Source organism: Mollisia scopiformis (assembly GCF_001500285.1).
Source record: "Mollisia scopiformis unplaced genomic scaffold LY89scaffold_13, whole genome shotgun sequence".
Taxonomy (NCBI): Eukaryota; Fungi; Ascomycota; class Leotiomycetes; order Helotiales; family Mollisiaceae; genus Mollisia; species Mollisia scopiformis.
In genome coordinates, this window is record NW_017263593.1 from 180,318 (window position 1) to 205,002 (window position 24,685).

A 24,685-nucleotide genomic window follows, 5' to 3' on the forward strand; every position below is an offset into this window, starting at 1 on the left:
AATGAGAGAAATCTGATCATCTAAAGAAATTATTCGTTGAGTCTTCAAAGCAGAAGCCTCAAAGGTACATAAAAGTCAGATTGGTAAACTATATGACAGTGTAGTTGGCGCTCGAAGGGTCTGAGCGATGATTCCAACGTCGCTCTTATTGAAATGGCAGAACACTCAGAATCATCAGCTAGCAAAGACAATAACGAATTAAGACGGTTCGAAATCATTGAAACGTGGAAAAGCAGCTCGTAGAAAGCATACCAAAATAAATTGTCTTCCTCAATAGAGTAAAGAGAGAAGAGTAGCAATCAGGAGGCTTCTTGATGAGACTATGGAGTCTCCGCCAAGTGAAAACAATCTTCCAAGTCTGTCAAATAAATCGAGAACCAAAGCATCAACGCTCTTTCGTAGCCTATCGGACATCCGCGTGCTCCATCGATTCGCCATAGATGCAGTACAAGTGCAGTACAGATGCATCAAGACTTAGAGCCAAAATAGTTTACACCACTCAAATGTACAATGCTTTCTCCAATAGCTAATGCCACATCTTAACATCGGAACAGAAGTTGCACAAAGGCTGCTCGGTATCGGAAAACCTGAGAAGAATTTGCCGCATTCGTACCTACTCGCTGCTCTGCGCCACATTTGGGGTGCAGAAAGTTCGCAGTGCAGCACAGCCCTACGAAAAGCTCAAGAACTTCTCCACACATTTTGCCAACGCGACATAGCCTATCATGCACCTCCAAGACGCACTCGGCGGGCCCGGAAGTTCGTAATCCACTGAGACGTCACTCGAAGGCTCAGCCTTGCCACACGTTCTGAGAACTTCGAGAAGCAACATCTCAGCACTCAGCACCCATCCCAATTCTTCCCACAGCCACTGGACCATCACGCGGCAGGAGCAGCGGTCCATTTCGGAAGATTTGCGAAGATGTCACCCGCGCGCATGGAATCGTTTGGCCGTCAGGCAGTTTTGTGATTCGAGGACAGCATGTTGAGCTGTGGTTATGATTCGATCATTGCGCCGCAGGAGCTTACTCGACCCAAGCCCGACCAGCCCCTCCAATCTAGCTGCTTCCCCGCTAAAGCACGTAAGTTTGTTATTCACTCAGCTCTGAGGCCAGTGTCAACAGTCAGCTAGCTATATTAAAGAGGCTCCTCGTCTCATGGTCTGTTTCTTTCCTTCTTCACATCCTCCAAACTCCAACCACACAAGCTCTTCACAGCTACAGCACTACACAACAGTCAACATGTCTGGCAACGATTACTACGGTGGCAACCAGGGTCAATACCCTCCTCAACCCAACTACGGCCAGCAAGGTCAATATCCCCCACAACCAAACTATTCCGGCAACCCCCCTCAACACCAAGCCTATCCTCCTCAACCAAACTACGGCTCTCCCTCACCTGCTCCATACGGTCAACAACCACCATATGGACAGCAACCTCCATACGGGGAACAACCACAATATGGCCAGCAACCGTCTTACGGTCAACAGCCACCTTATGGCCAGGGAGCCCAACAACCACCCTACCCATCCGGCCAACCCAACTACGGTGAAGACCGCTCAGGACCCCAGGGCCAACTCGCTCCCGGAGAAGTAGGACCCAACGGCGAGCGTGGTCTCGGCGCCACACTAGTCGGTGGAGCCGCAGGAGGGTTCGCCGGTCACGAATTCGGCGGTGGAGCTCTGGGTACGATCATCGGAGGAGTGGTTGGAGCGATCGGAGCGAACGCCTTGGAGCACCGTCACAAGAAGCACAAGGAGGAGAAGAAGTGGGAGGAGCAGCAGGGACAGTATGGTGCTCAGGCTCAGTATGGTGGGAGTCAGTATGGGTTGGCTCCTCAGGGGCATCATCATGGTCATCACCGCAAGCATTCGAGAAGTCGGAGCAGAGGACTTGGTGATGATTCGGACTAAGTGATTGGGAAATGGATATTTGGGATGGTGGCTAGGATAATATGGTTTTGTCTCTTTGCTTGATGGTATGCGATGCTTGCGGTGCGTTATTGCCGAACCCTGGATGGGTCATCGACTTCATGAATTTACGAATCAATATTATTAGAATGAATATTCTTGCCTAAAGTTTCACTCCTTTCTCTCATTGAATTTTCCTTGGCGTTCATCGTCGTCCAATGCTAATCTCGAACCGCAGACTGCATGCCAAGAGCTTGATGTCTTGCATTGCAGAATAGCTGCATGATCCATTATGCTGGTGGGAAGGAATCCTAGTCTGGTCCTCGATTTCGTGATTCGACTGAAGTGGGAGCAATACACAACAATATCTTCTTCAACATGGCACACGAGATAAGTCACAAGAATTCAAATAGCACAGTCAGATGATGGTCATTATCTTTCATTATCATTTCCTTGCATGTCGTTACGTCGTTGCCCACCCGAAACGGGCCCGTTGGACTTTATTGGTGTATGTTACAATGTTGGTACACATGTACACGCCTAGACGCTGTACAAGAAAATCAATTGCTCACTAACGGCAGCGACGACGTTGGGACCATTCTCAGTAATGAGGGCAGCAATGTACTTCGGGGGCTAATGAGATGTTAGCAATGCCCCAACTTTAGGAATTGGAACTTACAGTGAAGTCAACGGCATTGCGGATCGGAGTCTTGGGAGTTGGGTCCTCGACGTAATCAGGCTCGAAACGAATGATCTTCTGGTCAATGTCGGATTCCATGTCGTCTTGTGACAATATAAATTCTCTAACGAATTTATGCGTCTCAACGGCGACGTAGAACGGCTTCTTGGCAGCCATGGCCAGTTGAGCAATCTGGAAAGTGCCCAATCTTGAGATGATTCCACCGTTCTCGACGACGCCCTCAGCACCAACGATGACCATATCGACTTTTCTCATAGCATATGCGACCGTGCCTTCATCAATCTCAGCAACCGGAATGCCCTTAGCTCTCAACGAGTCAATGACAGTTCTGCATTCAATGGATCTCTGGTCCTTCACAACGTAAATGACCTTGAAGCGAACGTTGCCTCCGGCTCTCTTGACGTCCGCAGCCTTTCGCAACAAAGCCCCAACGACTCTCGATCCGCCATGGGTCAAGACGATATTTCCATCCCGAATGTAGTTCTGTCCGTGCCTAGCAATCATGTCCCGAGCGTTCTTGGCGCGATGAACAAAAAGCCTACCGTTGCTAACCAAATGTTGACGAACGGCTTCGAAGTTGCCGGAACTGGTCTTGGAAGGCTTGAGGCAAGAGAGGATGTATTGCTGGAAGAGCTCTGTACCAGCTTGGAGAGGAATGGAGTTGGGAATGTTCATCTTCAAGAAGGCGGATTGGGTCTGAATGAGATCGAGGGTTTCGTACACAGTGACCGCGTCGGTTTGTGCTAGGAGCTCAACCAATGCTTCGATAGCAGCAACTGGCATGGTGATTTCGGGATCATCTTCAAGGATACGATGGTAGGTCTCGACGATACTGCGACGCGATGAGTCAGTGAGCTTCAACCAGGGAGCTTCATACATACTCGAAAGTACCGGTCAAGGTCTTGGGGGGGACGTTGCCGACGCTGTCCATTCTGCCGAAGAAGGGACGGCCTGGAAGTGGAGGGGGAGTGGTACTGCCTTCCCAGACTTGAGATGGAGATGGGGGTTCGTCGTCCGAGAGCCAGTCGCGGGGTAGGTTGAGGTGAGCGGGTTTCTCTGCAAAGCGCGTCAGAAATATTTCTCGAGTCGCGGCGCGGGTGGAGCCAGCGGGGTTTGCGGCCGCTGGCGTCATCGGTCGTCGGTGATATAATCACCGATCACCGTAGTGTGGGGGGAACTTACTGCGACGATTGAAGACAGCCATGGCGGTTTCCATCTCTTTGTCTCTGCGAAGCAAATTTGTGTTTGTTGACAGATCGAGTGCAAAGTAATCTCGAAGGTGGATGAGGGTCAATCGATCAACTCGCGATTTGTTTTGAAAGCCTCAAGGCTGGATTTTTGTTCTATATCACGTGATACTACTTCTTAGTGCAAAATTCGATTCTGCTATCTGGTTGACCAATTCCTCGGCCATGTTCACAGACATATTGAGAGACTCCTGGTAGTTCATTCAGCGCTAAGATTTTAAGGAAACTAAGATATATTCCAAGCTACTTTATACATCTGGTCCTGGAAAAGTGAATACCAAATAGGTATAGCTCCCTTCGCCCCTCCAGACCCTGAACGCATGCTGGCTTTGGAGCCTTGATTGGAGACAGCTTTCATACACTTTCCATTCCTTCACAACGTGCTTCGTATTCTTCGCTTTACCTCCATTCAAGCAAACATTCCCTCTGGAAACATCAGCCACGATATGCCCCTCCTTTAAATCTGCACCCAGCTCACTACTGCACTCCCAAAACAAAACCCCAAATGGAACCTTCAATCGACCCCGCAACGGGTCGTCCGCTCCCCGCAGACGCCATTCAACGAATCCTCTTCATCGCTGCATCGGTTCACGTCTATAACATCCCGCCTCTTACGAGTACGAAAGGTTATGTAGCAGCATCATGGACGGCGGACAATAATAAGCGCCAGATATTTACCGCACGGTTACGGATACTCGAGACTGCGGTACCTACAGCCACTGGTGAGACGTTGAAGACGGACATATTACTTGAGGATCCAAGCAATGGACAGCTATTCGCTGCAGCGCCCTATACGAATGCAAGCATCGTCGAGCAAGTGTTGGACTCCAGCAGATTCTTCGCAGTTAGGGTTGAAGGGGAAGGAGGAAGGAAAGCTGTTCTTGGAGTAGGGTTCGAAGAAAGGAGCGAAGCATTTGACTTCGGCGTGGCATTGCAGGAGGTTAGGAAGACGTTAGGCCTGGAAGACAATGGCAAAGCAGGAGGCAAGAAACCAGTGAAGGAAGAAAAGAAAGAAGAGAAGAGAGACTTCAGTCTGAAGGAAGGAGAAACAATTACTGTCAACATTGGCGGACGAGCAGGCCGAAGGAATCCACCGAAGGAAAAAGAAGAATCACATCAGAGTCTTGGGAGCTTCTCATTACCGCCGCCACCGGGAGGAGGTTCTTTGGGCTCTTTCCTACCTCCGCCACCGAGTGCTTCCGAACTGAAGGCTCAGAAGAGATTAAGTCAGACTTTCGAGCCACCAAATCCGAACACGATAGGGGATATGGGCTTTGATGACGGGGAGTTTGGAGAATTTCAGTAGCCACGAAATGGTTCAAGGGAGGATTATAATATGGTTCTTATACCCAAGCAAGTATTGCAATGCTATGGCTTTCTCATGCCCACATTTCAATTCAGTCCATCCATCTGTAGACATTTTGGATCATGTTTTGGTGTTTCTATTTCCAACATACGGAGCACGGAACTCGGATCATATCAAATGAGCAAACTATTTCCCAAGTTCCTGCAGGTTTGGGCTTCGACACATAAAGCCCATGTGTCAGGCCACTTAGAGGGACATTCTTGTCTGTCTGTAGGCCTGATCATAGTGGGCAATCACAACCAAGGACTATCAAGTCTTGGGTCAGGACTCTAATCTGTGCTCCGATTGATGCACAGTATTCCTAGCATTTCTCTTTTTTTGGGTCATCTGAATTCTCTCGAGTTTGGCATGAGCTTGAGATAGTTGTCAGCAGAAGTGTAGACCTTTGTAGATTCCACTTACTTTTGATGCACTTGGAATGTAGAGTTAGCGTGTGAGAGAGACCATCTTCGCGACCTATCTTAGCCTACGCAAGAGTGAAGAAATTTGTTGACCACGAAAACGAAATCTGAAGACGTGGCATCATTGTCTAAATGTTCGTAAAATATCCTAATCCCAATTTGATTCACCTTGGCCGCAGCCGTGTTTGGGAATTCCGAAATGCTTGCGTCTTGGTTCTGATTTAAGATGCAAGACGCGAATGTTAAAGAGGTCTCTCTTTTCAGTGTACCATTCAATAGGTAAGTCTCCAGAAGCGACATATGACTATCTTGTCTGTCAACTTCCAGACTTGCGTCTAAGTCCATTTTGCGGTCATTGGCCAATTCTCGAGTGGACTCGTCAGGATTTCAAGGAAAACTGTCCGGTTCTTGCAGCGCTTCATGTGTAGCTGACTGTTGTCCTGCTCGCAGCATGTCGTTGGCTGGTACGACCACGGATGGACGAACACAGGGACAGCTTTGTTGTGCTAGAGGAGAGAGCTTTGGGTTTTAGGTTTTAAATCTTCCCCAGACTTTCGATGAAGGAAGTTGTAAGAGGATGAGGTGAAGTTGGCGGTCGAGTGTGCAGATTGAAGCGAGCTGTGAGCTACGTTAGTCTACGATCATAGAGTTCAGGTGGAAAGGTACGTACAAGAATCTTCTCACAAACTCATTGGAGAAAGTGCCTACATAGGCTAGAGTTGGTGGTAAACACACTCGGCTGAGACTTATTGCACATTATTCTAAGTCGGCTACATCATCGTTACTGCTAGTAGTCTTCAAGTCCTTGGCGGGTTGAGCTGGGCAGCGTTGTGTTCGCTAGGTCGTTGCTGAGCTGTTGGTTTTACCAGGTCTAACTAGATTGTGGTCATACTGTTGAGCCACGCCTTAGGGCTAGGTCTTCATACCGAGTCATAAGACTGGGATTGCATTCGTAGACTGCACGTCCAGTGTTGATGTTATTCAATAATGATGTCCGTTCAGGAGCAGGTTGAGACTGTTGCTGTGTGGAAAGTGTAGAGGTGGATACCGACAGTGATAGATTTGTGTGAATATCCATTGCAGGAGTGACTACATCTCATCTGGTGAGCGTCTTTGAACGGCGAAAGATAATAGCTATGTGAAGAGTTGAGAAAGACATTCGTGTAGTGATGGAAGCGACTAAAGTTGGATGAGTCTGCCTTAATTGGAGGCTTTTCCACCGAACTAGGGTCAGTTGCTATTTTCATGTTTACGTATATATAGGACTATCAGTCAAGAGATAACAAGCCCTTATGTCTCCTCCTCTTCCCGCAATTCGAGGTTCGACTCCCTTGGCCCAGACTCTGTGCTTAATGCCCCCTCATCATCCGCTGTCAGGTGCCATATTTGTGAAATATCTGGAAGTGTAGGTAGGCTGAGTCGTTTGACTTTCCATCTGGGCGAGTGAGTATGTTGAAGGCAACATGTATCCGAGGGCGCATCATTCATAGAAACAGTTCGTTGTCCCAAAGCGGGTCTACTAGAATCACAGAATCCTGATTCTTCATGGCTATCGCTTGCTTGATCCATCGGAGATATTTCTTCGGTTTGCGAGTTCCTGGCCAAACGATCATGTGTGCTTTGTTGCCAGTCATAATCTCCATTCTCTTGTTCCCACTCAGGCATCATGTGCTGGTCCTGATTCGCTGTGAAATCAGCATGCTCAAACGCAGGTAAAGCAGGATTAAGATACAGCTGTGGTGTTTGATTGACGGGTTCGTTATTATCAGAAGGGTCCTGCACTTGGACCTCGATTTGTCGAATTTCGTTCTCTACTTGAATTTGTCGTTCACGTCTCTGAATTTGATAAGTTACTCGGCCTAGTTGCGCCAGTATCGCTTTCTCTTGGAAACCGGTTTCTTGAATTCGACTAGTGAGCCAGCCAACTTGACTCCGCATCTTTCTCTTGGAAAAGATAAAGTTTCCTTTCGCTAAGTTTTCTTCCAATATCGTCCTCCTTCTCAGCAGGTCTGTAGCTTTGAGATTCTCGTGTTGTAATGAGTTGAGAAGGTATGCTCTGTCATGATGTAAAGCATGGAAATAATTCATTCCGCTGCCCCCGGGAAATTTACTGCTGGGTAAGTCGTCTTGAAATGCTGGGCTCGGATTTGGCGGAATAAGTACGTCTATTTGCTGATGGAATGGCAGCGACATTATGCACCTTGGGCTGGTAAAGTCGATGCCTCGTAATTTTGCTAAGGACGGCTGGCACAGCTCAATTACTTGCCTCAGATAGCAGCTTGGCTATCAATACTGTGGTTTGCAGGTGGTGGCTGTACTATTGATTAAAGTCAAGCAGTAAATCCATTGCTATCAATAGCTTTCTCACACAAAGAAGAAACAGAAACACAATCTTAGACTAGTCAGATGAAAACTATGAGTGGGTCCTGAGAAACAGCTGGAACTAGCAGAAAATCAGATAACCACGGGGAAGGGGGTTAAGTCTTGGCACTTAGCTCGTTTCTTCTTGCAAGAACAAAGCCGAGCACAGATGTTGCGGGGTTCCGGTTTGGGCCACACCTTTCAAGGTCTAAACATGGTGATAAAGAGCAAATGGCAATCTAGAGCAGGTTTCGACTATTCCTTTGTCTGTTCGAATAGGAGGATGACACTTTGAAAAGCAAGCTTCACTAGAAACATAGTCGCGACAAGCCACCACTGCCCGGGCGTTTCTCTGCTTGGGCATTTCTTGGCATGAACTTCCATGAGTACAAACGAGATGTTAATCCCCGCAATACTCAAGCAAACTGTTATGAAGAAAATTGAGGAAATGATCTTGTGGGAGCTCTTGATATGCTTGCGTGACGATAACTCGAGAATCATGTTGGTCGAGATTTAAGAAAGGAAGGAGGTCCATTGGACACCGAATGTCGCGTGCCGGAAGAAGTCGTCTGTGCTGAGAGGCTGAGCTCCGCCGGCCTACTTTATTTTGTGGGTGTCATATTTAATGCAGAGGACAGCTTCATGCTCCTCCGACGGACAACGTTGCCTTTCCTCGAAGCGTGCGTCGATGATTTCTCATATGCCCGAAAAAACTTCCTCCTTCCCCTCCCACAGTCGAGTCTCTCGAGCGATTCCCTCCGCATGGACGCTGCTCCGCGAGCATAAGCTCTTGATGAGGGTTGCACACAATGCCCGTTCCGCAACGACGATTCCATGGTGACGAGGAGCTGGGAAAGAAAGACGATGATCATAAACCGGGTGTGAAAGGTCCTATGGGTCGTGCGTGGCAGCAACGGAGGCTGCCAAATGGCCCTCGTCGAAGCAACCTCAAAAGGATAGCATTGGGCTTCCTGGTCGTGATTGGATTCTACTACTTCTTCAAGAACATGCCGACAGATCTTGAGCAACCTAGACAGAGGCCTTCATATGTGCCTCCTTCTGGACCGAATGCGCCAGCCTCGAAAGCAGTTCCGAATAGATACGACTTTGTCACGAAGACAGCAGAGGACGAGACTCCAGATGCACCATTGCACAATTTCAATGGAGTATGTATAATGAATTTTCCATTGTCTGGCCTGGTGTGGATCATTTTGATCTTCGAATTGTCAGTATTGCTTTGGAATAATGGCTGATGTTTAATCTTTATAGCCCATCAAATTCTACCAACTTGCTTCGACTCTACACGGGGTGAAAACCCGAGGTTCTGACTTGGTCAATCAAAACGTGGTATGTTTGAGAAGCTCTACGAAATCGATGGAAGCTGATTCTCCAGCTCTTTGCAGCTGCTAGTCTCAAGAGTGCTGCGAATTTGTTGCCCATAGCATGCGATACTGCTATTCGAGCCAGGAATTATGTTCATTTTGCTCTAATGGGAAGAGATGATATCTCTATGGATATACTGAGATCTGTCAATGGTATCGGGAACGATTGTAATATTGTATTTCATGGTAATACATCAAGAAGTGAACATTTCTAACAGTAACTAATGTTGGCAGATGCTCGACCCGATTTCTCGGTACAAAGTTCGGATTGGCGCATGGAAGTCAGCAGCGCCGCTGCCTTCAAGCACATTAATGACTTCGTTAATCCTCAGGCAACGTTCGTAGATTCCTCTGGAGATGAGGAAACTTGGTTCTCGAAAGGATTGAAGCAGCGTGCTGGGAGTCTTGGAAGAACTGTAATCGAACTTCCTGAAAATGCCGAACAGAATTTAATGTGGATTACACTGCTGGACAGTTCTTCATTGAGTGGTAAGTCACTTACTACCAACCTTGACTTTTACTGATTCTTCCAAGCCTGGAATAAGGTCTCAATCAATATCATCATTCATGCCCAGCCATCTGCCTCTGGATCTTTGATAAGGTTACTCGAGTCGTTGAAGAAAGCCGATTTCTTTGCATCATCATATCCCCCTCTGACCATCGAACTTCCACACGATGTCGATGAGCCTTCAAAACGATACTTGGAGCGATTCAAATGGCCACCCAAAGGCGATCAAAGTGGAAGTCTTCTCACGTTACGACATCGAATTCCACAGCATAGTCTCAATGCCGACGAGAGCTCAGCTCGCTTCCTCGAGGGGTTTTGGCCTAATAATCCTTCCTCATCCCATGTTCTCGTCCTATCCCCACAAGTCGAACTGTCCCCGCTATTCTATCACTATCTCAAGTACACAATGCTCGAGTACAAATATGCGTCTAATAATCCATCGGCCCAGAACCTCCTGTCTCTGAGTCTAGATTTACCCTCGACGTATCTGAACGATACGGCCAGTTTTACCCCTCCATCAGCAAATTCCACCGTCGGAGGCAATGTCATCACCACTGGTACCAGTCAATTTCTCTGGCAAGCCCCGAACAGTAACGCAGCGCTCTTTTTCGGAGATAAATGGGTCGAATTACACGATTTTGTTGCTGAGTCTCTGGAATCCCAACGCACATTACCTACTCCGACCACCCTGAATGAAAAACTGGTCAGCAAGACCTATCCATCATGGATGGAACACGTGCTAAGACTTGCTCGTGCACGTGGATATTGGACCATATACCCAAGTTTCGAAACGGAAGATCGTCTCGCAACTCTACACAACGATCTCTACCAACCACCAGAAGAATATTCAGAAGAAGTGAATGCTGAAATCGACCAGTCTGATGAATTGACGGCTGATCCAGATCACTATCTCTCGCTGAAACATAGCGAGACTTCACTCATAAAAACCTCAATCCTTACTATGCTGCCCAACAAAGGCGACCTGCCAAAGGTATGGGACATGCCATTATTGAGTTGGGACGGAGAGCAGATAGTAGTAGATGACTTCCATCGACAGGCTGTGAATTACAGCAACGTATTTAGAAGGGAAATTGGGGGTTGCGGTACTGATGATATGGAGAAAGTGAGGGTAGATTTACTTGCTGGGGATTTGTTCTGCTTGAAAGATCAGAAGACTTGAATCCGGTCTGGCGTTCAGGGAGGAGTGGTATACAAATTCTAGTCGTATAGTAATTTTGCATATACCCTTAGCATAATCTGTACAATCAATGTCCAACAGAAAGCAGAACATTCACAGAAACAAATCAGTTGACGGGAAGTATATGCAAAGCAGAGACTGTATTTTCTATGCTTCTCTTGTGGGTATTCCTGAAATAGCCATTGCACTATAAAGTAGATCCCAATTCTCCTGGAAACTCCTGTACCATGCCACGAACCCTCAAATCCCAGCAAGATTCTCCAATATCTTGGAAACGCTCCTAACGCCCAATATTGCGCTAGTATCCGGTCCCTTGCCAGGAACCCATTCTGCATGTGCGAAATCTATGACTTTCACTGTATAGATCTTTGGACCTGCCGTTTCATCCTCATCATCTTCTTCTTCGGAATTCTCCTCATCGCCATTGACAAGCGTGGAAGGCGATCGACTAGCTTCCTCCATGGCATTTCTCAGCGCGGGACCGTCGCCCTCGAATACGAATAGGAGACTAGCCGAGTACATACGGCTCTCCTGACCCGCCAAGACTTTCTCGATCTTGTCCAGGTCTGCGAGGAATGCTTGCGCGACCAACTTCCCCAGTTCCTCATCGATGCCAGCCAATTCCGAAAAGAGGAAGTTCTCAAACGCTTCGTGGACATTATGCTTATTCAGAGAGAAACGCCCGTAATCTTTGTTGAATACTTTGTATCCTTCCTCATCTATTTCTGGACCTGTAGCATTGGGACCTTGCCAGACTCTCATGCCTGCTACTCTGAATCCAAGGTCTTTGTGTGTGGTCTCTTCTGTGACTTTATCGAAACGTATGCGCTTTTCTTCTGGGGCGTCGTCGGCCCATAATCTGATGCCTAGCTTTACGTCTAGTATATTCGGTTTTATGAATCCGTGTGCGGCGTTCTCGAGAACGACTGCTAAGTTGGTGACTATTCTCTTGCCGGTCTTGACAGGTACAACCACTTCTGGAACTGTATGTTTGGCAACCGGGAAGCCTCCTCTAGCTGTGCCATTTGCTAATATAGCAGCACTTGCTTCTTCAACCGTAGTCCCATTATGCTGTGCTAGCAAGGCGGCGCCAGCGTCTTCTATTGACCCGTTCGTCTGCTCGTCTAGAGTGAGGGTGCCCAGGAACGTGGGCATGAAATCGGCAAAGTCTGGATGCGATGCTACAGAGGACTCGTAGAAGGCGATCTCGGCCGGGGTACAAGGCTTGATGAAGAGCTCTCCGTCGACATCGCAAAGTGTGCCATCACTGCTCGCGTGTCAGCAACACACTCTGTCTTTGGGGGCCGCTTTGCAGTTTGTGCAACGTACTGGCCTGCGACAGCATAGTTATAGTCAATGAGATCTGCGCGCGTCGGCAGCGGTTTCGCCATTTTCTTCTAGACTCAAGGCGAAGAATGAATGCTATGACTCTATCATGGTGGGAGAGAGAGGATATTAGAAGGAGCGGCGCGCAGGAGGTCTGCGCAGAAGAGGGTTTTGTGTAAAAAGTAAAACACCGAATGCGAGTAATATGAGGGAATAGTCAAGGCTGAGTAAAGCAGGAGGAGAAGGAATGGCCACAGAGGCGCTGAGCGTCGTGTCGTGGCTTCAATGAGGGATGAATTTCCTACCCGCGTTTTCCTGCAGTGTGAATCAGCGATACCAGCTTCGATCTAGTGCTCGCGTCAGGGCTCCCATGAGGGCCTCTCGGGGCGACAGGGCAACTAACTGATGGGGGTTGACAGCGGACCTCTGAACAAGCTCTTTGGGGCGTCTATTTAGGTTTGGCCCGGGCGCTAATGCGCTGGTTATGCGCCTGAAACTTATTCATAGGCGGTGAGAGCTTCCGTTGCGACAAAAGCTAAAGTACGCACTGCGGATACATGAACGAGCACAGCCACCAAAGAGAGAACAGAGCATGAACAGCATGATGGGCAGAATCTACGGCAGACCACCAATCTACCAATTGGAGAGGTACAGTACATGCCGACCGGTATCCGGATCGGCTATCTGAGAACGTGGGAAGTCAAGAGAGTAATGGTCAGAGGAAGCTGAGCTTGGGACGGGAACAAAGCTGTATAGCCTCCTGTGGGGGCTTTTCTCCGCAAAAGATTCAATGGTAGCTGGGCGAAGTGGGGTATGGTATAGGAAGTCGTCTTATTGGGCTTGATAAGACGGGCCGTGAAGAGAGAGAAGGATTATAGAGACAGCTTCGACTGCGGAGGTCCTGGTCCGTGAGGCATGAATCGAAAACAATTTTGGTAGGACGAAAGTATCTCTGGACCTTTGCGTCTAATGTTGAGTCAGGTATCCTCTGGCATGCTCTATTATGCTGAGAACAAGCAAGTACAACTGCATTTAGTACAATTCATATCACAAAAGTATGCAAGTTGTATATCAACCGAATAACAAGAATAGCCATGAAGGATGAGCAATATGGCCTCCAAGGATGTCGATTCAAAATGCTTGAGCATACTCCTTTCTCTATGCTAGAGCGAAAGCTCGGCAGACATGCGAGGAAGGTGCTGCTTGCTTTTGATGGTATCACAACAAACGAAAAGTTTGTACTGTCTTGGAACGCAGACACTGGTGTCTGTACCGAAATCTGTAAAGTCTACGTTGAAATACAGGGATCTCTTTGGATGTCTAGCTTCATGTCCTTTTCTCGCTTCGTTGTTTTCTCTGACGTCGGTTTGTTGGTTTGTTCGTTTGCTCAATTTTATAAAGCCTTCGCAATTCAACCCCGATCTCGCAAGTCTTCAATCTATACACCATTTGAAATCTTGTCCTTCGCGCTGAACCCCTTGGCGCAATCCAAGATCATTTGATATTCGTATTCACCGTCCCAAGGCTACGTTTTATTTCAATATAAAACGGTCTGCTGGAACACTCAATCCTCTTCATACAAACACAGCACCTCCTCCTCGGCACAACTTCAACCTTATTCTTGCCCCCAACGCGTCTTAGGATACTTTCAATACCGTACGTACCCTTTCCATCTCCCATATTTTAAGGTAAGACTAAGCTTTTACTTCCATAGATCGTCCATACCACGCGTCAATATGGCTTCACCTGAGTGCCCCCGGACCGGGCTCGCACGCGGTATCAGCGAGATTGACCTCAATAACGCTCTTCACAAAGTACAATCTGAGACTGGCTTGCGTTATACCACCGAAGATCTCTTGAGCATGCGCCCCAAGAATGAGAAGCATAATGCTGAGCACAATGTTGTCGAAATCGGTTCTCCATTGCCAGAGGGAGTTATGACACCACCGGATCGCGTTTGCCCAAACCCTCCTCCTCCTACACCAGTTGCGCTAGTCAATGGGAGCAACAACGCGAATGGCGATGAACCTGCGAAGTGTGCAAGCAATGGAGTTTCTGACACCAGTCTCTCTCAATTGCCCAATGGCGACGCGCCCAAGAAGAAGAAGAAGAAGAGCAAGAGCGCTGGACTGAACAAGAAGAACGCAGGAAGCGGATTTGAGGGTGAGTACTTTCTCTGTACTTAAATATTACTGATATTGATATCTCTATGCAGAATTCTACGCCGATACACCTCAGACTCCGGAGGAGTATGATGAGGAATGTGATATCTACCACGAGTAAGTCAAAAGAATACCTTTTTCGGCTCATCACTAACATTCTACAGGACTATTCCGTTTGCAAGGTATGTTCTATCGTTTGTACCATGATCTTGGCTAATCTTGAGCAGCCGTATCCAAACCTGCATCCAACGTTATCGAGGTCGCCGAAAGCTCGATGAGTTTCGCAGCAACATCATCACAAAGTACTTGATGCTTGGTGGTGTTGAAGCTACAAATAAAGCTTTCACCGGAGGATTGGACCAAGACACCCTCGATAATGCTACAGCGGCTGAGATTGCTGAAGTAACAGCTACCGACTTCGTCCGCACTGGCACAACTAATGCTAAGTACTACGATGGCTCGGAAGGTTGGGTAGTTGACTTCGAGGGTGTTGCAAAGGGATTCTTGTAAGACCTCATGTTGCTCGAGATATCACTGTGACTAACTTGTCGTAGCTCGTACCGGCTGATTAATATGTTTCCCATCGACGATCAAAAGGATATTGAGCTATACACCTCAACCATTCGAAACTTCCTCAACTATGTCCTCCACCACAGAGTCTGCGAAGAATATACGTCAGATGTCTTAGCGGCGCGCAAGGTCTGCAGTCTCGCCGAGAAGGAGTTGTGGGCTATCAAGCAACTCGAAAAGAAGCTTCCAGGAGACTTCAACATCGCTGCATCAACTCTTCACGGAGGTCGTTATGAGAATCTCCACATGGGCACGGCTCCTTGGGCTGTTGAGTCTCCAGAATATCAAGAATATGCTGCCGCTGACCAAGGTCTCGAAGTTCGAGATGCTGAGATGATCTTCAAGACTGCCATTGCATTCGCTGGTGATGATGACATGTTCATCGAGGCCATGAAAGCAGATATCCACATTGTCAAGACCACCACTCGCTGCTTTGAGGTTGCAGGTATCGAACGCCCAGACTTGTTGACCGCCAGCCAGTATAAATCGGTACCACATGTCCGTGGCATCAAGGCACTAGGTGTTCTCAAGCTCAAGCATTGGGAGGGTCCTAAGATCATTCCAGAGGATTTCACTGACGATGAGGATGATCAAACCAACAAGAGTGATGCCATTGAATCGTTCTGGCTTGAGGATGATATTTTGCAACTCTGTTATATTGGTCTAAAGATGGAGATTGAGGTTCATGAGCTTAACATCGGGGTTAAGTTTTTCGACAGATTGCACGGTCTCTATTGCTCCTTCTTCGTCGCTCTTCCGAACGAGAAGATGCTTGGATATAAGGAATCAGGTAAGACTTCATTCCCGGAAACACAGAAAACCCTTGGCTAACTTGAAACAGTCCTCAATACCAGACCTGCACCAAGCGAGGACGACCCCGAAGTCGAAGAGCGATTCTTAGAAGAGGAAGCTCAGAAGGAACTCGAAGCAGACGAGAAATTGATGGCGGACACCAAGTGAGGAGATCGCCAAGCGATTTACATTGCGCCGGCCATCATCTTCCGACCCCGAATTGGTAGATTGCTCTGCATAAGTCGGTACTTGGTTCCGTACCATGGTATTCGCATATGCCGAGTGGCTTCCCGGCCTCTCTTCCCGCAGTTGTCGTCGTTCATCTCTCTGCCCAATATCGTTCGATGTTGGTTTCTATGACTTTTTTGACTTGATTGTCCCTTTCTTTTCTCATCTGATCTTTGCGGCGCATGGCATGGCATAGCATCGGTGGAATGGCGTAAAGAGGGGACATCAAAAATTGCATTTCCAGGCGTTTGTTTTCTTCATTGCACATAATTCCGCAGTTCCCAATTTGCAATTTGCAAATGAATCCTGCTTCTCACCATGACAGTACCTCATTAATAAGCACGCTGTTCCCCTCTCTCTTTCTAATAGATAGAAACAGGTGAAGCCAAACTTCCAAATAAATTGTTCATCAAAGACACTCTTCTCTCGTACGACATGGCGTCCGGCCCGAACCAACAGCAAAAAGCCCACAAATATTAACCGAGAAGCAGAGCACCTACCAACAGATTGATTGCAGGCAATCTAGAAAGCGTGGGAAGTGATTTGACTGATAAGCATGTTATAGTCTGGAAATTCTGATATCGAGCACAGTGTTACAGCCGAATTTATGCGAATTCTGGTGATTGGACCAATCAAGGGGTGGAGGATGAGGCGAGGTTCGTTGGATGTCATACTAGGATTTTGAGAGGATGAGGGAGGGGAAGAGGGATGGTGTTACGGTGGCTACTTAGGGGAGAAGGTGCTTTTCTTTTCGTAAAAAATTGCATAGCTGTCATCTGGGTTTTCTCATCATGGTAAGTGTAGCTCAAACCAAACTTGGTCGTACAAGGAAATTGATATCAAAACAGGGGCCAACAGCAGAAGAGCTACCTCTCCGGAAAATCGTGCTGTCCAGTTATGCCATAGCAGCGATTTTCATTGCGGCATCTTGGTCAAGCTACAGCTATGGAATCTCTTTCTCGCCGTGGCAAGCAGTTCTGGGCAGTTTGAGGACACCTGCTTTTGTCTGCGAACCACATCAATACACTACTGAGATAGTATCTATCGATCCTTTACTCATATATATCAACAATTTTGTCTCTGCTTCGGAAGCTGAGCTTTTGATTGCTGAAGGGTACTTTCTACCACTTCCTTTCACACATAGTCAAATAGATAGCTAATAACCCAAACCAGAGAACCCAACCTCGAAACTTCAGAAGTCTACCGCAACGGCGTCAAGCAACCAGCCACATCCCGCACCTCTCGCTCCGGTGCCCTCCCCCCTTCTTCAGCCATTGTCCAATGCATCCTCTCCCGCTCAAGCGCCTTCATGGGAACGCTCCTCGACCTCGACGGCGACTTCGGCACCCCTCAAATCGTGCGCTACGAGAAAGGCGAGAAATTCGACACCCACCACGACTGGTACGACACTCCGCAACGAATGAAAGACGGCACGTCCCGGTGGTTCAACCGCGTGGCGAGTTTCTTCGTCTATCTAGACGGGGAGGGCGTCCAGGGCGGAGAGACATGGTTCCCATTCATCGAGGCGAGGGATGGGGATGGGAAGTGGATCAGGGGAGAGGATGGGGAGGGTGGTGGGACGAAGTTTGTGCCTAGGAGGGGAAATGCGTTGTTTTGGGTCAATTTGCATGGGAATGGGACGGGGGATCAGAGGGTTGTGCATGCGGGGTTGCCGTTGGCAGAGGGGAGGAAGACGGCGATGAATATTTGGCCGAGGAAGTTTTATAGGAGGGAGAGGGGGTGGTGGAATTTCTAGATGGTGGGTTAAAGGAAGGTTGTGTTTCTGTTTTGTGCTTAGCAGAGTTCAGATGATTCCAAAGTTGTGGATTGATCCTTTCCTGCCTTTCTTTCCAACTTGGCAAGTGAAATAAGTTAGGCCTGAAGCAAGCGAGTACAATATGAGCTAAAAAAAAGAATTCCATTATTAAGTTGTCTGGAAAGGAGCCTTTAGGATGACAAGTGGTTACACGACTCTAAATAGTCGCTGTCTACCAAAGGTTTTGGGTTTTGAGGCTGGATAGAGCAAGGAGATGGCTGCTGCACAGGGTTTGTGACTTCAGAGTTGGAGGGACGCATACGACTCTAGTCGGCAAGAGCTCGTTCTGTTTATGAATTCCCTGCCCTTCGGTCATCTGAACATTTCTGCATTATTTCAAACTCATCCGAACCTGTAATATCATGTTTTGTCAACTCGAAGGATAGATCCACTTTTGCGTGCCTTCCTAGCTAGGCAAGCGAAGTGAGTCTCGAAGCAAGCGAGTGTCAAATTGAGAAGAAAAAAACAAGTGGGCTTCCAAAGAAGCTTTGGTAGCAAGTCTGAGAGCAAGATATTTCCGTGGTCAAGCTGTGAAGAAGAGAAGAAATAAGGTATGTGACTTACTTGATTGCTGAATTCGGATGAACCATCATCCATCTGCTTTGCTGGATTTAATTTGCTGATATCGGATAAACCATCATTCATCTGCTTGGCTGGATTTGATTTGCTGAATTCTGTCAAACACTGAGCATCAACATTGTTTTTGATTCAGCGTTTTCTTTTTGTTTTTCGGAGCCATCGAAGACAGTCATTTGAAGTCTGAGGCGTTCTGAAATTGTTAGCATATTAGAATGACTAAAGTATAAAATAAGACAGCTTGACCACGGAATTGCTGGGGTGAAAAGTGCTTATTTTAAGTGATCTAGGATGTGTGCTGGTGTCTGTTCCCATTCTGGAAAGAAGGCGGAAAACGAACCAGAAGGTAGTTCCAGGACTTGACACGCTCGACGACCCGAGGAAGAAAGTATGTATTCGATTACAGGCTATTATATACCTACTAATATTTAATTCAGAACTTTCACTCTCCTTGCATAGTTTTCTGAGTATGCACTGTATATTACTTTGATCTCCTGGTTCACATATCTCTGCTCCTCAGCTCTTTCCCAACTTAGCAAGCGAGGACTTCAATTAAAGCCAACCAATGCAAAACACGCGCAAGAAATCAGAGGTTTCAAAGAAAGTGCTTTAGGGAATACTTCAGATGAAAGTGCTTTACCATTTTTGATCTTTCGTTGCGTGTCTACAAAGTATTTCAGACGAAAGCCCCTTGCCATTTTGACATTTCATTGCATGTCTACAGAATATTGTAGACGAAAGTGCCTTACTACATCAATTTTTCGTTGCATGTCTACGAAATACTTCAGAGGAGAATGCTGTGCTATTTCAATATTCCGTTGCATGTCTACAGAATATTTCAGACGAAAGGACCTCACTATTTTAATATTTCGTTGCGTGTCTACGGAACACTTTCATCTGAAGTATTCCATGGTCAAGCTGTCAATGTGGGAACTAGAATAAGTCACACTCTGTGTGAATTATTGTTCAACTCTTCTCCTTGTCTCGACCTCAGAATGTCAAATTTCCGGATCTAAACCTTCCAACGACATATCCTGCTCTTCGTTACGATCAACCTTTTTCGCTGACCCCATGTCCCTCTCGCTGATCTTTTTGTCAATGCCAGCATGCTGAATAACATGCTCTCCCATCCGCAACGAGAACTCCTTCGTCCTAAAAAGCTCCCAAATTCAACCTTCAGACGAAATGTTCTACTCTTCATTTCGCTGATATCGATGTCTTTTCAAAGATGTTGATGTCTCCTTCGATGGTGTCGATGTTCTTTACGCCGATGTGCCTATCCTTGTCGGTGATGTTGCTGTCTTTTTTTGTTGATTCCCCTGTCTTCTTCCGGATGTTGATGTCTTTTTCGCTGATCTCCCTTTGCTTTTCGCTGATGTTCATGTCTTGGGTTCTTGGATAACAAATTTACTTGCAGTTTTGGGTTCTTGGATTTGCTCTTGGGTGCGTTTAAATAGAGAGTCAGGTTCGAATCCTGATGAGAGCAAAACAGTTTTTTTTTTGCTTCTTGTCCGCAGTTCTTATGATATTACTTCTCATAGCCAAACTTTTGTAATCTTCTTTTCTCTGTAATATTTTCTGTGGCCATCTCGCTATAGCCGGCCCAACTTTGAACTAGCCGACGAGAGGCTGATGTTTGGCAGAAACACTATGGACTGGAAGACTCTTGCTCTGGTAAATATTCATCTGGGCTATATGTCTTGCAAGTTTCAGGACAGATGCGTGGATGAAGGGACTTGAGAGTTGTTGTAGTGGAGGGACATGACAGCAGACTATTTCTTGACAAACAAGCATGCATTCAGACGGGCACAATCAACCAGGATTTGATTGTTCGACATTACGAGAAGACATATTGAACTGATATGTCGGGTCTTCCAAAACAAAAAGAGTCCCTTTCCAAAAAAAAAAAAAAAAACGTCCAATCCATTTGTCGAAGTGCAAGGGTATGTTGATTGTCACAACAGATTACATTCAACGACTAGAGTCCAAATCACCTAATAAGCAGAACTCAAAGAGCGAGATATTCAAGACCGTAGCACTGTGTAAAAGAGTTGTATGATCTAATGATGTTTAGGATGACCCGAAGCATATATGAATCCTCAGGACAAGCGAAGCAATAGGGAAAAGTCAAGACAGCTTTGGAGAAACTCGATATCTTTATAGAGAAGAAGACAATCGCCACTGCGGCAGCTTTTCGAAAAGAAAATCGAGAAGGACAGGTAATGAAGAGAGGTCAACTTGAGGAATCGTCTACTATATTTGATAGATATCGGATGTAAGGACTAGAGTCACTAGACCATATCATTCTGACCTCTCCAAAACGGGAGTCAATTCTCGTACAACCTCAGATGAGGAATCTGAGCACCTTCCCCAACAAAACATAACAAGACCTCAAAAAATGGATTTTCCTCAAATCTGACCCGCATGGCCTCAAAAAGGGGTTACCGTTCCGAGCTGCCCCTCATTTCCAGACCCCTGTCCCGAAAATGCCCCTCAATCCGGTGTCGGGAATAGCACGTCATGCCAGAAAGGTGGTGCAAACAACACCAACTTATCTCCGCATACCAGCGCGATTGCATCCGCTTATGAAGCAATTGAACAATAATCAACCAGCTTTCCCGAACATTATTTATTTCTTGTGGAGCGGACCACCATTCTTGCTTCCGAAGTTAGGAATTAGTTAGTATTTAGAGTTCTACTAATATTTACTCAAAGACTTATCTCGACTTTCAGATCTGTACCTAGAGCGAGAGTTGCCCAGCTAAGTTCACAGCTTCAATTCAGACGCACAATGGCTACCTCAATTCCCAAAATGATGAAAGGCGTTCTCGTCGAGAAGACGGGAGGAGTGGAGGTTTTGGAATACAAAACTGACCTCCCCGTCCCGACTCCAAAAGAGGGGGAGGTATTGGTGAAGAATGACTTTATTGGCATCAATTACATCGACACGTAATTCTTCCTCTCAGTTCCTTCCAACCAATTGACTAACATGAACCTACTAGCTATTTCCGAACCGGTCTCTACCCATCCAAGAAACCCGAAATCCTCGGCCGAGAAGCAGAAGGCACAATCGTGTCCACTGGTCCCGGCGGCGAGCTCTATAACCTCAAAGTTGGCGATCGAGTCGTATGGATGGGCACCAGTGCATACGCCGAATATACCGCTGCTCCAGCATCCAAGACACACGTTATCCCCTCCTCCCTCCCGCAAGGCGTCGCTGCCGCCGCTCTTTTGCAAGGTCTCACGGCCCTGACCCTGATCCGCGAGTCCTACCACGTCAAAAAGGGCGACTTTGTGCTCGTCCATGCGGCAGCTGGTGGTGTGGGACTCTGGCTGTGCCAGTTGCTTAAGGTGGTTGGTGCAAGGACTATCGGTACAGCGAGTACCGCGGAGAAAATCGAGCTGGCGAAGAAGAATGGCGCGGAGTTTATGATTAATTATAAGGAGGAGAAGGATTTTGTGGGTGCGGTGAAGAAGATTACGGGGCCGGAGGGCGTGAGGGCTGTTTTTGATAGTACGGGGAAGGATCAGTTTGAGAATGACCTCGAGGTTGTGGGGAGGAAGGGGACGGTTGTTTCGTATGGGAATTCCGTGAGTTTCTATACCGAGAGAGAGAAGATGATGTACTGATGAGAAATAGTCGGGAGCTGTTCCTCCTTTTGCGATTTCGAGGTTGTCGGCGAAGAATGTGGCGATTTTGAGACCGACGCTTTTCAATTATATAGCTACGAGAGAGGAGTTCGAGGCTTATACGGCTGAGCTGTTTGATTTTATTATCAAGGACAATTTGAATGCCAGGGTCCATGAGACGTATCCTTTAGCGGATATTGCGAGGGCTCATACAGATCTGGAAGGACGAAAGACGACTGGCAAGCTTTTGCTTAAGCCGTAGGAAACGAGATAGCACAAAGTTCAATGATGATACATGATTGGTGCTGATTGCTTTCTATTTGGAAAGCTGCTGTTTAAGTCTATATGCTGACATGCAAGTACCTTTAGACAATGCTGAACCAGAATGCATACATAACTAAACAGAATTCTTCTCCTTGATAGCCTTTATCAACGCCTCGGGAGGATCTTGTCGGTACCCCTTAGGATTATTGCTAACCCACTTCCAGAGATCCGCACAAGCATCCTCGAGTGTAAGCTCAGTCTTCCAACCCAACTCAGCATTTGCACGTGCAGGATTTGCAGTGAGATCCAACACATCACCTGCTCTTCGGCCAACGACCTCATACTTCAGATCATGTCCAACAACGTGGCTGAATGCGTTGATCATCTCGAAGACTGTGCAACCTCGTCCTGAACCCAGATTCCATGCTCTAACACCGGGATTCTTCTCTCGAAGGTGATTCAGTGCTGCTAGATGGCCCTTGGCAAGATCAACGACGTGGATATAATCACGAATAGCAGTTCCGTCTCTTGATGGGTAATCTGGAGATTCTTAGCTCGTGTAACATGAGGTGACTTTTGAACCTACCATCACCGAACACCAGCAACTTTTCTCTCTGTCCAGTAGCAACCTGACCGAGTAAAGGCAGGAGGTTGAAAGGAACACCTAATGGATCCTCGCCCATGATTCCACTTGGGTGAGAACCAGCAGGGTTGAAGTACCGCAGCAGAGCTCCATTCCAGTGTTCGTATGGCTTGCCAGCCTTCTTCAGATTATTTCTCTGGGCCTCGATATGATCCGTAATGATCAGCTCAATCGTGCTCTTCGTGCGTCCGTATGGATTTGTAGGGCCAATTGGGCAGTGTTCGGGAATGGGGATCATGTTGGGAACTCGTGTCGCATCGCCGTAGACCGTCGCAGAGGAGGAGAACACAATATTTGGGACATTGTACTTGGTCATGCATCGTAGCAGAGTAATTGTTCCGCCTACATTGACACGGTAGTATTCGAGAGGAATTTCGGACGATTCGCCCACGGCCTGAATACGAGTCAGCATGAGCTTCTGTTTGCATCTTGTTCAACATACCTTCAGAGCAGCGAAATGAATAACACTGTCAATGTTTGGGTGCGCAGCGAAGACCTTGTCCAATGCTTCTTCATCTGTGACATCGACTTGGTAGAAATCTGGGCGCTTTCCGCAGAGGAGCTCAATGCGATCGAGTGAGACCTTGGACGAATTGTACAGGCTGTCGACAATCACCACTTTGTAGCCATGTTCGAGGAGCGCAAGAGAGGTGAAGGACCCAATGTATCCGGTACCACTATGCGATCAGATATCAGCTTCTTGGTCTCTCCTTTATTCGTCTTAACAGTTCAGCCTTCGTGGGGCTTGTCCAAGCTCCGCAGCTCAGCTCCTCCAAAAATGTCCACAATCTGGAGAAGGATTCCTGGCCTCGATGCATGGCTCGCATATCCTGGAATGTCTCAGAACTCACCCGGTAATCAATACAGTTCCGACCGTCATGATTTCTTTGTTGAAGGACAACGGAAGAAGAGCAGGACAGGAAAGAAAAGTACTACTTCAACGCGTCTTGGGTGGGCAGATCAAGCATCACGAAACAAACGAAGTGGGTGGGATGGTCACAAAATTTAAAGTAACTTTCAGGGGTCTCATGTTTAGTGAGGTAACCTGGTAATTTCAACATCTGGTACGGTCGAGTCTCATGGACTTACAGGAAACGTCACTTCATGGTGAGATTGGCAGAAGACATTTTCTTTAGGGGTCCGCGGCACAGCGGACGTTTAAATTGCTGCATAAGATGCAGATTTACAATGCAGCGGTCAGATTCAAGCCTCTGCAAAAAGCAAAGAAAGCAACATAAAAGTCTGGGTCGGTGGATCATTTCAGCGAGGCCGGTCGCTGGTTCGCCAATTTCAGGGAATATAGTACAGTATGAAATCAACAACACCTGTTGCTCTTTTGAAAAGGGCATCCATAGGCGGAACAATAGAGTCCGTTTGCCATCTGGAAGTGACAAAGGATACCTAGGTATTCCAACAGCTGTTGGATGCATCTCCATCTCTTCTTCCCCGCACGTGCCACATTGTCCTCACCCGCCCCTTTTTCTGCCACCGCCTTTGGACCACACTTCCCCGCCACATCCACCGATGCAGCCACTTGTGGCGTCGTGGCTCGTAGGGTCTGAAGGCGGCGGAAGGCGCGTTGCACGCAGTTTCCTGCTGGAGCGA

General features: G+C 47.3%; 11 protein-coding genes across 11 annotated transcripts; 6 read left to right on the forward strand and 5 right to left on the reverse strand.

Moving 5' to 3' along the window:
• The first annotated feature begins 803 nt into the window (after positions 1–803).
• On the forward strand, positions 804–2,078 carry LY89DRAFT_685216 (uncharacterized protein). The gene has a single exon (XM_018215043.1). It carries the CDS (start codon positions 1,242–1,244, stop codon positions 1,911–1,913), a length of 672 nt encoding a protein of 223 aa, XP_018070533.1. The 5' UTR covers positions 804–1,241; the 3' UTR covers positions 1,914–2,078.
• Positions 2,079–2,335: 257 nt separating this feature from the next.
• LY89DRAFT_685217 (translation initiation factor-like protein eif-2b subunit alpha) lies at positions 2,336–3,659 on the reverse strand. Its single transcript, XM_018215044.1, has 3 exons — positions 3,492–3,659; positions 2,590–3,442; positions 2,336–2,543 (listed from the first exon to the last, which is right to left on the reverse strand). The coding sequence occupies exons 1-3, from the start codon at positions 3,539–3,541 to the stop codon at positions 2,451–2,453; spliced, it is 996 nt and encodes a 331-aa protein (XP_018070534.1). The 5' UTR covers positions 3,542–3,659; the 3' UTR covers positions 2,336–2,450.
• A 590-nt stretch (positions 3,660–4,249) lies between these two features.
• Positions 4,250–5,163, forward strand: LY89DRAFT_718952 (DUF1681-domain-containing protein; the record flags this gene model as incomplete). The annotated part of the gene is made up of 1 exon (XM_018218457.1): positions 4,250–5,163. The coding sequence occupies exon 1, from the start codon at positions 4,363–4,365 to the stop codon at positions 5,161–5,163; it is 801 nt and encodes a 266-aa protein (XP_018070535.1). The 5' UTR covers positions 4,250–4,362.
• Positions 5,164–6,850: 1,687 nt separating this feature from the next.
• LY89DRAFT_685218 (uncharacterized protein) lies at positions 6,851–8,165 on the reverse strand. The gene has a single exon (XM_018215045.1). It carries the CDS (start codon positions 7,815–7,817, stop codon positions 6,915–6,917), a length of 903 nt encoding a protein of 300 aa, XP_018070536.1. The 5' UTR covers positions 7,818–8,165; the 3' UTR covers positions 6,851–6,914.
• A 438-nt stretch (positions 8,166–8,603) lies between these two features.
• On the forward strand, positions 8,604–11,170 carry LY89DRAFT_617231 (uncharacterized protein). The gene is made up of 5 exons (XM_018210793.1): positions 8,604–9,151; positions 9,255–9,332; positions 9,379–9,553; positions 9,602–9,856; positions 9,902–11,170. Exons 1-5 carry the CDS (start codon positions 8,795–8,797, stop codon positions 11,053–11,055), a joined length of 2,019 nt encoding a protein of 672 aa, XP_018070537.1. The 5' UTR covers positions 8,604–8,794; the 3' UTR covers positions 11,056–11,170.
• Positions 11,171–11,179: 9 nt separating this feature from the next.
• Positions 11,180–12,785, reverse strand: LY89DRAFT_76535 (putative inositol polyphosphate multikinase). The gene is made up of 2 exons (XM_018221668.1): positions 12,403–12,785; positions 11,180–12,340 (listed from the first exon to the last, which is right to left on the reverse strand). The coding sequence occupies exons 1-2, from the start codon at positions 12,462–12,464 to the stop codon at positions 11,314–11,316; spliced, it is 1,089 nt and encodes a 362-aa protein (XP_018070538.1). The 5' UTR covers positions 12,465–12,785; the 3' UTR covers positions 11,180–11,313.
• A 1,886-nt stretch (positions 12,786–14,671) lies between these two features.
• LY89DRAFT_685221 (uncharacterized protein) lies at positions 14,672–16,020 on the forward strand. The gene has a single exon (XM_018215046.1). It carries the CDS (start codon positions 15,135–15,137, stop codon positions 15,960–15,962), a length of 828 nt encoding a protein of 275 aa, XP_018070539.1. The 5' UTR covers positions 14,672–15,134; the 3' UTR covers positions 15,963–16,020.
• Positions 16,021–16,942: 922 nt separating this feature from the next.
• Positions 16,943–17,907, forward strand: LY89DRAFT_669730 (uncharacterized protein; the record flags this gene model as incomplete). Its single annotated transcript, XM_018213122.1, has 3 exons — positions 16,943–16,945; positions 17,000–17,265; positions 17,325–17,907. The coding sequence occupies 3 exons, from the start codon at positions 16,943–16,945 to the stop codon at positions 17,905–17,907; spliced, it is 852 nt and encodes a 283-aa protein (XP_018070540.1).
• A 1,606-nt stretch (positions 17,908–19,513) lies between these two features.
• LY89DRAFT_685223 (uncharacterized protein) lies at positions 19,514–20,362 on the reverse strand. Its single transcript, XM_018215047.1, has one exon. It carries the CDS (start codon positions 19,924–19,926, stop codon positions 19,741–19,743), a length of 186 nt encoding a protein of 61 aa, XP_018070541.1. The 5' UTR covers positions 19,927–20,362; the 3' UTR covers positions 19,514–19,740.
• A 721-nt stretch (positions 20,363–21,083) lies between these two features.
• LY89DRAFT_685224 (NAD(P)-binding protein) lies at positions 21,084–22,579 on the forward strand. The gene is made up of 4 exons (XM_018215048.1): positions 21,084–21,222; positions 21,277–21,492; positions 21,546–22,134; positions 22,184–22,579. The coding sequence occupies exons 2-4, from the start codon at positions 21,335–21,337 to the stop codon at positions 22,433–22,435; spliced, it is 999 nt and encodes a 332-aa protein (XP_018070542.1). The 5' UTR covers positions 21,084–21,222; positions 21,277–21,334; the 3' UTR covers positions 22,436–22,579.
• Positions 22,500–24,081, reverse strand: LY89DRAFT_685226 (UDP-glucose 4-epimerase Gal10). Its single transcript, XM_018215049.1, has 4 exons — positions 23,932–24,081; positions 23,523–23,757; positions 23,024–23,474; positions 22,500–22,977 (listed from the first exon to the last, which is right to left on the reverse strand). Exons 1-4 carry the CDS (start codon positions 23,958–23,960, stop codon positions 22,571–22,573), a joined length of 1,122 nt encoding a protein of 373 aa, XP_018070543.1. The 5' UTR covers positions 23,961–24,081; the 3' UTR covers positions 22,500–22,570.
• Positions 24,082–24,685: the final 604 nt, after the last annotated feature.

Coding starts and splice junctions, on each gene's coding strand:
- LY89DRAFT_685216 (XM_018215043.1), top strand. CDS start 1,242: ATGTCTGGCAACGATTACTACGGTGGCAACCAGGGTCAATACCCTCCT.
- LY89DRAFT_685217 (XM_018215044.1), bottom strand. CDS start 3,541: ATGGACAGCGTCGGCAACGTCCCCCCCAAGACCTTGACCGGTACTTTC. Junction 3,443..3,491: donor ACCTTGACCGGTACTTTCGA/GTATGTATGAAG, acceptor ATCGCGTCGCAG/TATCGTCGAGACCTACCATC. Junction 2,544..2,589: donor GCAATGCCGTTGACTTCACT/GTAAGTTCCAAT, acceptor ACATCTCATTAG/CCCCCGAAGTACATTGCTGC.
- LY89DRAFT_685218 (XM_018215045.1), bottom strand. CDS start 7,817: ATGTCGCTGCCATTCCATCAGCAAATAGACGTACTTATTCCGCCAAAT.
- LY89DRAFT_617231 (XM_018210793.1), top strand. CDS start 8,795: ATGCCCGTTCCGCAACGACGATTCCATGGTGACGAGGAGCTGGGAAAG. Junction 9,152..9,254: donor CATTGCACAATTTCAATGGA/GTATGTATAATG, acceptor TAATCTTTATAG/CCCATCAAATTCTACCAACT. Junction 9,333..9,378: donor ACTTGGTCAATCAAAACGTG/GTATGTTTGAGA, acceptor CTGATTCTCCAG/CTCTTTGCAGCTGCTAGTCT.
- LY89DRAFT_76535 (XM_018221668.1), bottom strand. CDS start 12,464: ATGGCGAAACCGCTGCCGACGCGCGCAGATCTCATTGACTATAACTAT. Junction 12,341..12,402: donor AACTATGCTGTCGCAGGCCA/GTACGTTGCACA, acceptor ACACGCGAGCAG/TGATGGCACACTTTGCGATG.
- LY89DRAFT_685221 (XM_018215046.1), top strand. CDS start 15,135: ATGTTTCCCATCGACGATCAAAAGGATATTGAGCTATACACCTCAACC.
- LY89DRAFT_685223 (XM_018215047.1), bottom strand. CDS start 19,926: ATGAACATCAGCGAAAAGCAAAGGGAGATCAGCGAAAAAGACATCAAC.
- LY89DRAFT_685224 (XM_018215048.1), top strand. CDS start 21,335: ATGGCTACCTCAATTCCCAAAATGATGAAAGGCGTTCTCGTCGAGAAG. Junction 21,493..21,545: donor GGCATCAATTACATCGACAC/GTAATTCTTCCT, acceptor TGAACCTACTAG/CTATTTCCGAACCGGTCTCT. Junction 22,135..22,183: donor TTGTTTCGTATGGGAATTCC/GTGAGTTTCTAT, acceptor GATGAGAAATAG/TCGGGAGCTGTTCCTCCTTT.
- LY89DRAFT_685226 (XM_018215049.1), bottom strand. CDS start 23,960: ATGACGGTCGGAACTGTATTGATTACCGG. Junction 23,475..23,522: donor TTCATTTCGCTGCTCTGAAG/GTATGTTGAACA, acceptor ACTCGTATTCAG/GCCGTGGGCGAATCGTCCGA. Junction 22,978..23,023: donor GTTGCTGGTGTTCGGTGATG/GTAGGTTCAAAA, acceptor AAGAATCTCCAG/ATTACCCATCAAGAGACGGA.